This window comes from Hemicordylus capensis, chromosome 16 (assembly GCF_027244095.1).
Source record: "Hemicordylus capensis ecotype Gifberg chromosome 16, rHemCap1.1.pri, whole genome shotgun sequence".
Taxonomy (NCBI): domain Eukaryota; kingdom Metazoa; phylum Chordata; class Lepidosauria; order Squamata; family Cordylidae; genus Hemicordylus; species Hemicordylus capensis.
This window is the reverse complement of record NC_069672.1, coordinates 14,380,684-14,392,429: the sequence shown is the minus strand read 5'-3', so window position 1 is coordinate 14,392,429 and position 11,746 is coordinate 14,380,684. Positions and strand designations below refer to the sequence as shown.

Sequence of the window (11,746 nt, the reverse complement as noted above, 5' to 3'; positions counted from 1 at the left end):
ACTGAGAGTTGTTTTGTGTCTGCATATATATAGCTCCTTTTAATGCATTGTTACGGACTGGACAAATGAATTCAGTCTTTGACACATGGCAATTTCCTTCCTCGGAATACATAAAAAGCCCCCAGAAACTATAAAGCAGTGTCTTTTCCACTTATGTAAATCTCTCTCTTCCGAATTCTTGAAAGCATCCGTTTCCCACATCCTTGAAAGCGACAGAACAAATGCCCCAATTATACTGTGCTTACTCGACGTAAGCCGGCGAGACTGTTCCACTCAAAAGCAACAAGCAAACGAACATCCTATGGCTACACAAGTTCCCCACTGCTACGTGATGGAAGAGTGAAGAGGATTGAGGTTGCCAGAGAGAAAACTACACCATGCTGGAGTCCTTGGCATCAGCGACTCCAGGTTCCACCTGCTCATCAGACGTTCTTCTCCCTTTTCCAGGGCCAGATTTCTTCTTTCTTTTCTCTTTCTGTTCTAAGTTATTCAAAACAAGTTCTTCACTCTTCTGAGTGATATACCTCAGCTGGAAACAGAGAGAGTTTTATCAGTCAGGGGCGCAGAAGAGGGCAGTCAAGACGATTAGGGGCTAGAGCACTTTCCTTATGAGGTAAGGCTAAAATGCTTGGGGCTTTTACGTTTAGAAAAAAGGCAACCCAAAAGGGACATGATAGAGGTCTATAAAATGCCTGGTGTGGAGAGAATGGATAGGGAGAAAATTTTCTCCCTCTCTCACAACTAAGGATCGTCTCATGAAACAGATTGCCAGGAAATTTAGGAACAACAAAAGGAAGTGCTTTTTCAAAACACGTAACTAAGCTGTGGAATTCTCTGCCATGGGATATTGTGATGGCCACCAGCTTGGATGGCTTTAAGTGCGGCTTAGACAAATTCATGGACGACAGGTCTATCAATGGCTACTGGTTGTGATGGCTATAGGCTACCTCCAGACTCAGTGGCAGGATGCATCTGAAGACCAGTTGCAGAGGAGCAACAGCAGGGGAGGAGGGATGCCTTCATCTTCTGCTTGCATGGCATCCCAAGGTATCTGGTGGGCTACTGTGGGGGGAAAGGATGCTGGACCAGAAGGGCCTTGAGCCTGACCCAGCAAGGCTCTTCTTATGTCCTTATGTAGACCAAGCCCCACTTAGTGGGACACTTATAGATGACAGATTCAAATCCAGGTCTTTCACGAATATGATCTGACTCTCCCATGACTCCCGTTAGAACAACGCAACTAGCAGTGGTGTCTAAAGAAGGGCTATTAACTAGTGCAGCTGTGACCAAAAGAGTGTAGATGGGCTCAGCCGTCTTGCTCTTCCTGACAAGATGCTCCATACCCAATTAAGCTGTGCTGCAGCTGTTAGTTCAAGGACACAGAACTTAGCTGCTCCCTTTGCCCACACTTTCTGAGATGGCTATCCATTGCACAGAGTTCAGATGGAAGGGAAAACCTGCCCAGACGAGGTTAATCTCAGCAGACACTCAACAGCTGAACTTGTATTTTTACAAGAAATGTCTAGCTGGGCCTTGCAAGTGAAATGATTTAGTGTTGTGATCTACTCCCAAAATAGGTCTGAAACCTACCCCAAAACATTGCCCTTCTCTCTCTGTCTCCAAGAGAACAAAGGAGGATGCCTTATGCCAAGGCAGACCATGGTTGGAAGAGAGCTGGTCTTGTGGAAGCAAGCATGACTTGTCCCCTTAGCTAAGCAGGGTTAGCCCTGGTTGCATATGAATGGGAGACTTGATGTGTGAGCACTGTAAGATATTCCCCTTAGGGGATGGGGCCACTCTGGGAAGAGCAGAAGGTTTCAAGTTCCCTCCCTGGCAGCATCTCCAAGACAGGGCTGAGAGAGATTCCTGCCTGCCACCTTGGAGAAGCCGCTGCCAGTCTGTGAAAGCAATACTGAGCGAGATGGACCAATGGTCTGACTCAGAATATGGCAGCTTCCTATGTTCCATCTACACTGATTGGCAGCGTCTCTCCAGGGTTTCAGACAGGAGTCTCTCCCAGCCCTACCTGGAGAGATTGTCAGGGGCTGAACCTGCATGCAAAGCAGATGCTCTCACACTGAGCTATGGCCCCACAAACTATAAAAAGGAAAGGAATAAACAAGACGGCTTCCAAGATGACAGTTGGAGAGAACAACTCGTTTCAAGGAAAAACATTCCATGAGCAAAAGATATAAATTTGTTTAGAAGTTATCCTTAAGAAGATGGCAAGATCTATCCTGGGAAAAAGAACCTGCCAAAATAGCAAGGGTCTCGTCTCACCAACGATTTGCTCCTTCTAGCCAAAAGCTTCACATCTTCAAGATTAATTGTACTCCTTTTTGCATGCCTGGGTGAAGAAAGAAAATATCAAAACAAAAGGCGTTTACGCCGGGGGGCGGGGGGGAAGCTTTAGAATAGGTACTCCTTAAAGGTGCTTATTTGACTACAAAGCCATAGAACGGCTAATGCTGCTTTAGGCTGCATGTTAACAGGGTGACAAGTTTCATCGTGTCTGGAAGTACAACCTTGGGATCCTTCTTGAGCTTATTCCTAACCACTTCACCACATCCTTGGTTTAAAAGAAGATTTTATCTGTCTTCTGTTGAGGTCCTCCCAACCATTCACTGCCACACACCCCTCTAACTCACTAGTTTCTGCCAACTGGACTCTGGAATTTCCAGAAAGCTTGCATCTCCGCTGCCAACCTTAAGTACTTGCAGGTTGCTTTCTGAACTTTGCAGCTAATCCGGCCTGAACTTCAGTCACAGTTCCTTGTCTCTCCCAGGAATTGTATGGAGATTTTGTTGCCCATGCAGAGCACATCCTCTTAAAGTCACAGAGGATCCTGACAGGGAGTCAGTCATTTCCAAAGCAACACAGCAATGTCACTTCTGGAATCGCCAGGTGCCCTTTGAACTCAGCTGCTCTTGACAGCCTATACAGATGAGCCCACCCCGATCTCTTCCTCCTGTCAAATCAATTGCTCCTATCTGGCAAGTGTCTTCAGTCCAGCTTTTTCTATAGCCATTGGTGTCCTGACTTTTGTTGGGAGATAGCCTGATTTTGCCATCGTCCCCACCCTCCCTCTCAAGACTAATGGTGGAATGACAGTAGCCTGCAGCAAGAAAGATAGGATAGAACTTTTAAAAAACGAAATAAAAATACTAAGTGTCCAGCAAATTATGTGGTAGAATCCATTTGGACTGTACGACTTCAAGCTGCAGGTCTATCTATAAGTGGGGGTGATCCAGGGGTGAAGAAGTGTTGGCTCAGTTTATCAGCCAGACAAAATTTTGGGGTTGGCTCCAATGAAAATACGTCAAGGCTTGGATCAAGGAAAGTTTCAAGGGAGCTTTAGTTCCAACCCCGCAAACAACTCTGATCAACAAAGCTGGCTGAAGATATCCGCTTGCTGCTGAGGCCCAGGTGCTCTCTGAGTCATTCAAGACCCACTTGATGCACACATTAACATACTTGCCCCTTATGCAAAGAGACTGATTTAGAGCCATAATTTGCAACATGTCAATTGACCACAAATGACCCAGAAGAATGAATACTCAAGAAGGCAGCCCTCGGAGGCAGAGGGTGTGCAATCAAGATCAGAAGAACGCCCCAGACTGCACACAGTTGGTTAGCTACTCAAGCCTCTTTCTCTTGCCCGCCTGGGCACTTACACAATTAGACTTTAAGCTAAAACGCCTCATAATAGTAGATTTATCTAGAAATGTATTTTTATTCATTCATCACACTTGTATACCGCCCTGAACTCACGTCTCTGGGTGGTTCATAATGATATAAAACAGTTAAAAACACATACAGAACACATAAAACATTTTAATCACACAATTCTCTTTTCTGTATCCCCTCCCTCAAATAAGACCTTCTTTTAATTTTGAAACGATCACCGTGTCTCAATCCAGTCATTTCTTGAGTCTAAACGTTTGCACAAATTAAAAAACTGGTGGAGCTGACCCCCTTTAAGAGCTAATTCTCCCACACAGCCCAAACACTGGAGTGCTGACCAAATACCCCAGGGCAGTTCCATTAACATAGCCAAGGCCAGAGCATGGATTAATATCTTCAAATTCTGGCTGAAGCTGGTTTTCCACCCTGCAGGTCTAGCTCCATTTGAGCTAAAGGATATCTATCACTCCAGGTGGAAAAGACAGCTGGAGGAGAAGCTGCATCATTATGGTTTCTCCCCTTTTGCACTGATAACTCTGGGGTATGAAAATGCCAAGCTCAAATTCAGACAAAGAATATATGATATGGAGTGTCAAATTGATCAGAGCTCTATTCCTGTTGGTATCCATTTGGGCAACCAAGTTCTGAGTTTCAACTCTGCCCAATACCTCAACCAGATAACCGTGCCAAAATACTGCAGAGCTTTGACACAGGCACAATGCAACGCCTTGCAAGCAGCAGTCCTGGAAGGGAGATATCACAAAATCCTCTACAAAGAACGTACTTGTCTCTGCAAATTGGGAGATATTGAAACAAGGGCTCATGTGCTCCTTTATTGTCAATTTTACCAAGATATACGGCATAAACATATAGCCCCTTTTATTAGCTGTCAGCCAGGTTGTAGATTCTTTTTATCTTAATTATCTTTTAGCTGTCCAGAATGACTTGAGATCCATGGCTAAGTTCTGTTTAATAGCCAGTAAAATTTGCCCGGGGTTCATTAAGAATCATCATTAACTGATCTTTATGCTTAACTATGTGCTTAACTACTGTAACATAACCCTGTAGGTTATGTACGTTTCTTTTGTTGGGCTTCTGTTTGTAAACTGTGTTGGTCTGTGACTGTAATAAAGGAAGTGAATAGCCAAGACTGGGAGGAGAAGAAACTGGTGCTCACATTCAGTCAGGAGAAACACAAAGCAAGAAGAAGTCTCTCATGTTAAATGTCCGTGACCATTCAGAGAAATATCCTTACAGGCTATGTAAATGATGGCAAGATTCTGACCTGGCTGAGTGTGGCATAAAATCAGGCTTATGGATAGAGCTGCGATAGAAGAGGTGGCAGGTAAGGTGCAATTCCTTCCGTCTGTTCCCTCCTGCTTCTGCCCCCCTCACCTGCTTGCTCGCCACAGCAGGTGGAGGCAGACAGATGACAGGACCGAGGAGGGAACAGACGGAAAGGGGCCATGGCTGTCTTAACCTGCTCCACCAGGACTCCAAGACAGGAGCCCAATGTCCATGTTGCAGGATGCTCACCCTATATATGGGCGGCAGAAAGTGTTATGGATCCAGAAGTGAAACCAGTGCCAGCTCCAATTTGACAGATGGAGTCGTGCGAGGATACAGCACACGGCACCTCTGAAAAGCCGACAGCAAAACCACCTACTTACCAACCCGCTCTCCAAGGGGCTCTGCTTGTGGCTAACAAGCTGGTAACAAAAGGAGACACTCTGACTGTTGTGTGTAGTGGTTGAGCAGCACACCTGCATGCAATTACATCAGATGGTGCACAATCCACCCGGGGCTCAGCACAAAGACTCCATTATCCTCCAGGCAATTTACTTTTTTGTCTGTCTTGTGTATGTACATTTTTGCGCTTTATACTAGCTTCCAGAGTAAAACAGAAGGAAGAAAAACTATCAAATAATGCAAGGTCCTTGAAAGCTATTCATATTTAGGGAACATGCATCCCGTTTCTGAGCCAAGTACTCAAGTAAGCTTCAGAAGAATGGGATGATGAGACTGGGGAGGGGGGGAAGAGAAACCTTACAGGTCTGAATCAATCTTCCGCATTCAGACTACAAAATAATAATAAAACAAACTTTCTGAGCCCCAGTGGAACACAAGCACTGAATCAAAGCCATATTCTAAAAACAACATCAGCTGGTTCTGGGAAGGGCAAAGAGGGGAAGCTAAATTTTTTCTACTTAGCTTCTTGTCAGATAAAGAAACACAACATCCACTTCTCTTTTCTTTTAAAGTACCATATCTTTATGCGGTACTTACCTAGCGAACATTTCAAGGTCTTTGGCGAAGAGTTCTGAAAGGGAAAATAAGAAGACTCTCAAATGTTTTTCCTCCCTCAAGACTGAAAAGTAAAGATTTTTCATCTAGCAGGGTAGCCCAATAATTATTGCTAAAATATAAGGCAACTTTCATTTTTAAAAAATGAAATCTAGTTTCCAGTATAATCCTAAGCATGTGTATTTGGAAGCAAATCCTCCAAGTTCAGTGTGTCTTACTCCCAAGTAAATAGGACTAGGAACTGCAGGACAAGCTGCTCACAGACTGCTGGAATTATTGCTTGCCACCAGAAGCTCCATGTAGATCTAATCTACTCAGATTTCTGAAGTGGACAGTTAAGTCTTGCAATGGCAAGCACAAATTATTCCCTCTGCTAAGTGGTGTCTGTCCCGGTTTGCATTTGGATGGGTGACTACACGTGAGCACTGTCTGCTGTAAGCTATTTCCTTCAGGGTAGGGGTTCCAACCCATGGTACTCCAGATGTTGCTGAATTACAGCTCCCATCATCCCCAGCTACAATAAATAGTAGCTGGAGATTATGGGGATTGTAGTTCAGCAACACCTGGGGTACCACAGGTTAGGAACATAGGAAGCTGCCATATACTGAGTCAGACCATAGGTCAATCTCACTTAGTATTGTCTACACAGACTGGCAGTGGCTTCTCTCAGGTTGCAGGCAGGAATTTCTCTCAGCCCTGACGGGGAGATCATGCCAGGGAAGGAACATGGAACCTAGATGATCTTCCCAGAGCAGCTCCATCCCCTGAGGGGAGTATCTTCCAGTGCTCACACTTCTAGTCTCCCTTTCATATGCAACCAGGGCAGACCCTGCTTAGCTAAGGGAACAAGTCATGCTTGCTACCACAAGACCAGATCTATTTCCCTATTCCTGCTTTGAATGCAGAAGGTCCTGTGTTCAACCCCTGGCAGCACCTCCAGGTAGTGCTGGGAGAGACTCCTGCCCAAAACCTTGGAGAGCTGCTGCCAATCTGGGTAGACAATACTGAGCTAGATAGACCAATAGTCCGATTTGGTATGAGGGACCAACAAATTTAGGTTTAGCTCACTAGACAGCCATTATTTGTGGTCACTACCCAATCTTCTCAGTTCCTTTTCTGGCACACAGGCAGAAGAGAAGTGGATCTTCTGTCCTTTGCACTGGGATATGGAGATGGTAAGAAACCATGGGAGCCCTCTCCTCCTGCTCTCAGAAATGATGCCTGCTGTTTCTTACCTTCTCAAAAATTGTAGTGGAAATGAGACCTCTGGGGAGGAGATCTGTGCAGTGCTGTGCATCCTGCTAACCAGAAGGCTGGGGCCCCTCTCTACAGCTGAATGAGCTGGCAAGTGGATTTATAGATGACTGGCTATGACCATTGTCTGTGTTTTTACAAGCTTGTTTTCACTTTCCAAGGACTAGAAAGCTTATTTTTTAAACAAGTGATGCACTGTGCACAGGATACCCAAGCTGTATGTACAGAGCACATACAGCTTTAGATACAAAAACAACTATTTAAAGCAACAACTAATTCAGCTTTGTAGGATGGTGAGGATATTTGGTCCAACAGATTTCTCAGAACTTGACTTGTGTACTCCCTCTAGTGCTAAGAAAATAAAACTCAATCATCAAGTCAGTTCTATATGTTGCTAACTCCAGTTCTATTTTTAAAAAGCATTAATACACTGATTGCTCCTACAATCAAATATAGATATGCATTTTAAAATCTCCGTACCACACTGTCTGAAGGTGATCTCAGAAATAGCTGCAATGGCTTGTTTAGTGAACTGAGTTTCTTTGTCTTCTGCAACTTCTTCGCAGAGGCAAGCGACGGAGTAGTGAAAAGCAGCTTTCAGCCTCTGTGGGAGGGGAAAAAACGAAAGCTGCACAATGCGCTCTTGTACACCTCACATTTGCCCAGGCGTGCACACTGCACCAGGCTGGCACAACTTGAGACCCACCAAGCCAGACAGGAGCTCATCTGCTATGTATGTAGTTGCTCGTGTTTTACATAAAACACACACACAGGCAAGTAGCAAAGCAGGTGGTTTAAATCAAGTTCCTACTGGGCCTCATATATGGCTATTGGGCTGCATTTGTTGTAGTATGTCACACAAGTTGTGCAGACCAGTGTTCCCTCTAACAGGGGTTCCCAGATGTTGTTGACTACAACTCCCAGGAACCCCAGCCAAAGGCCACTGCAGCTGGGGATGCTGGGAGTTGTAGTGAACAACATCTGGGAATCCCTGTTAGAGGGAACAGTGGTGCAGACCTGTGCAACTTGACATTCAAAGCAAAATTGTATAGCCAAGTACCAGCAGCAACATTAACTGGAAAAGCTGTGACAAAGTGAGACAAGCCTGGCATTGGTTTCAGTTTTGTATTTTCACTCTTTCACTAGAAGAGCAATACATAAGATGATGATGATAAATCCTGGATCCAGGAATCCCCCCAAAATATTCCAAACCCTCCAAACAGAACCCAAACCTGCAAGCAAGGGAACAAATTCATGTTGTAAATTTAAGAGTTAATTTAAATTTACTGCAAAAACAAAAAATAAACAAACATCAGCAAATATTTATATTCCGCTTTTCAACAAAAGTTTCCAAAGCGGTTCCAAACAGCCGAAAAGCCACCAATGCAAAACAAAACATTCGACTTAAAAACAAGCAGGGCTGCAGTTAAATATATATACCAAAATAGTAATAGCAGCTACAATCATTTCTGGATGTATTAATAATCAATGTATGGAAACAATGGCTCTAAAAAACAATCCAAAGGAAGCTAGAAAAGGCTTGGCACTACTACTGTGTCAATTTCAAGTCTTGAGGATGGTGCTCCCGAAGTACTGTATATTGTATTAGATTAATAACATCCAACAAATTGTGAACTTTTTCTCCAACTGGCCAATATTAGTTGCAGCAGCTTTCTCCAGCCATGCAGTTTGGAAATTTCCTGGCAAGGGAGTGGCACTAAAGGTGAGGGATGCTAAATTTTTTTCCTATGGATACCAGGCTTTTGTCTGGCTTGAGCTTTTGGGCCTAAAATTCCACCAGAAACATTTTCCCCATCACTGTATCGCTGGGTTGGGTTTCTACCTTCTGGGTAGTTGCTGAGAACACAAAAACTCTGACAAATTGGGGGGGGGGAAGTCCACCATGGAACCCTACACCTAAGGAGGAAGATATACTAAGGAGTGAGGGGAAAGAAGCTCTCTGCACATGCTCAGTGGCACCCTGTGCCTTATTCACATTCCTAGGGCTGATTGAACCCTTGGCACTGAAAGCAGGTCCCTGTGGGCTGAGGGGCCACCTCTCAAATTCATTGAGACCCAGACAGATTGCAACTGCAGTTTGTTGGGAGAGGCACCTTTCCACCACAGCAGACACTTTGCACATACTCAGGGGCATGCTTGCTCCCCCTGTTTAGAGGATGGGGGTGGGGTTGCTCTCTATATAAGCTACTCAAGGAGAGAGAGAGAAAGACCACACTTGCTCAGGCCAGAGATAGGCTTTATTAATTAAATAATAATAATAATAGTCACCACCACCAACTTCATTGGTTAGCCACCCCATAACAAGTTTTTCTCTGGGCGGCTCGCAAGGAGAATACAACGCCAAATGTTTATATGCCACTTTTCCTCAAAGTGGTTTACACGCAATAATAAACAAATGAATGACTAAATAAATAAAGCAGCTTAAGAGATATTATATGATAAATATAAATAAATAATATTTATAGACAGGTAGATAAACTTGCTTATAGCCTTTGACTAGTACTATATATATATACACATACATCTATATCTATATATACACACACACTATATATGTGTGTGTGTGTGTGTGTGCGTGTGTGTATAATAAATGAAACATGAAAACATCGTCACCCAGGACACATGCAACCACCACACCCACCCACCCCTCATTCCCCAACAAAAGGCGCTCTGCACGAGATCAGGGGCACACACACCTCACCGCCCAGGGGAACAAGACGCTTTGCGCATGCTCGGGGCGCCTCCCTCCCCTTCAATTCAGCGAGGTGCGGGTGGGGGTGGGAGAAGAAAGCACTCTGCACACGCCCAGGCTCCACAGCTGCCTGGCGAGAGTGAGGCGCTCTGCCCGGGCTTTAGCCACCCCCACCAGCCCCAGTTCCCTGGAGGCGCTCTGCACATGTTCAGGAGCGCCGGCTCCCCGCAGGCGGGCGCCCCTCACGCAATGGCGGCGGGCCTCTACCTGGGTCTCCGGGAGGCGCTGCTGCTGCTCCTCTTCCTCCTCCTCCTCCCTCCCCCGCTCCGCCATGGCGGCGCCTCCTCCTCCTCCTCTTCAGGCCGCGGAGGAGCCAAAGACGAGAGAGACGCCCAGGCTGCCCGGCAGCGGCCGCGGCCGAAAATGGCGCCCGAATTTCCCGCCCGACGAGGATGGCGCCGCCTCTGAGGCGGGGGGGGAGGAGGGAGCAAGATGGCGGAGGGGGCGGGGCAGGGAGGGGGCGGGGCCCCAGTCAGGGCATGGCGGCGCTGCTGGCTGCTGCTCCTCGAAGGGCTGAGGGAGCTATTCTGCTCCACACGTCGTGTTCAACACGTGTAGAGCAGCTCACTCGCTGGCTGCCCCTGCCTCTGAGATGACCCTGACGTTCATTTTTAAAGTCAACATACCTACATTTATTGAATACGCCGCCTGACTCCAACTCGCTCAGCACCAGCTCTGAATAGAGCTCTCTCTGTGTGTGTGGAGTGTGCACACGTCCCGTTCTCCACACGTCATGTTCAACACGTGTAGAGCAGCTCACTCGCTGGCTGCCCCTGCCTCTGAGAAGACCCTGACGTTCACTTTTACAGGGAACAATTATTCCATACACCGCCTGACTCCAAATCCATCAGCATCAGCTGTCTCTGTGTGTGTGTGTGTGTGGGGTGTGCACATCTGCCATTCTCCACATACCGTGTTCAGCAGGTGCAGAGTAGCTCACTCCCTTGCTGCCTCTGAGGAGACCATGACGCTCATTTTTAAAGTGAACATGTGCATATTTATTTAATATACCGCCTGACTCCAAAGGCTCTAGTCCAGGGATTCTCAGTGTTGGGTCCTCAGATGTTATTGGACTTCAACTCCCATAATCCCTAGCCCCAGTGGCCTTTGGATGGGGATTATGGGAGTTGAAGTCCAAAAAAATCTGGGGACCCAACGCTGAGAATCTGCTCTAGTCAGTCACCAATCCAGATGTACACTTATTTCCCTGTATTCTGCCACTTTCATCTGGGTTTTAAGCTCTACAGCATATGGTGGGTAAAGTTAAAGGGTGTCGACTCCTGGCGCACACACAGAGCCCTGTGGTTGTCTTTGGTAGAATACAGGAAGGGTTGCCCATTGCCTCCTCCCTCACAGTCTGAGATGATGCCTTTCAGCATCTTCCTAGATTACTGCTGCCCAATATAGTACCAGCGGGGATTCAAACCAGCAACCTTCTGCTTGTTAGTCAAGCATTTCCCCTACACAGAGCAGATAAATGCCACATTTATCCCCACCTTTCCTAAGAAATATCTCACCAGGCCACTAGATGACACTGTTTATCGACTGCTTCAATGGTTATGAAAGACAAAGCAGCAGATTCTCCCGTCTCCTCCCATTTCAAATTGTTCATCTTTCCTCAAGACTCATGGCATCCCTTCCTACGTTTCAGTCAGACCCATAACAACACTATGATGCAAGGAGTGACACATTCAGGTTTGGAGACCCTAGAGCACGGCGCACACAATCAAC

General features: G+C 46.0%; 1 protein-coding gene across 1 annotated transcript; it reads right to left on the bottom strand.

Annotated features, from left to right (window-relative positions):
* Window positions 1-8: 8 nt before the first annotated feature.
* CENPS (centromere protein S) lies at window positions 9-10,432 on the bottom strand. The gene is made up of 5 exons (XM_053280766.1): window positions 10,223-10,432; window positions 7,723-7,846; window positions 5,971-6,004; window positions 2,281-2,347; window positions 9-529 (listed from the first exon to the last, which is right to left on the bottom strand). The coding sequence occupies exons 1-5, from the start codon at window positions 10,286-10,288 to the stop codon at window positions 371-373; spliced, it is 450 nt and encodes a 149-aa protein (XP_053136741.1). The 5' UTR covers window positions 10,289-10,432; the 3' UTR covers window positions 9-370.
* Between the last annotated feature and the right edge of the window lie 1,314 nt (window positions 10,433-11,746).

Excerpts from the sequence above, each read along its gene's own strand:
- CENPS (XM_053280766.1), bottom strand. The coding sequence starts at position 10,288 with ATGGCGGAGCGGGGGAGGGAGGAGGAGGAGGAAGAGGAGCAGCAGCAG. Across the intron at positions 2,348-5,970 it reads GACCTTGAAATGTTCGCTAG|GCATGCAAAAAGGAGTACAA; the intron begins GTAAGTACCGCA and ends TTCTTCACCCAG. Across the intron at positions 530-2,280 it reads CTAGAAGGAGCAAATCGTTG|CTGAGGTATATCACTCAGAA; the intron begins GTGAGACGAGAC and ends CTCTGTTTCCAG.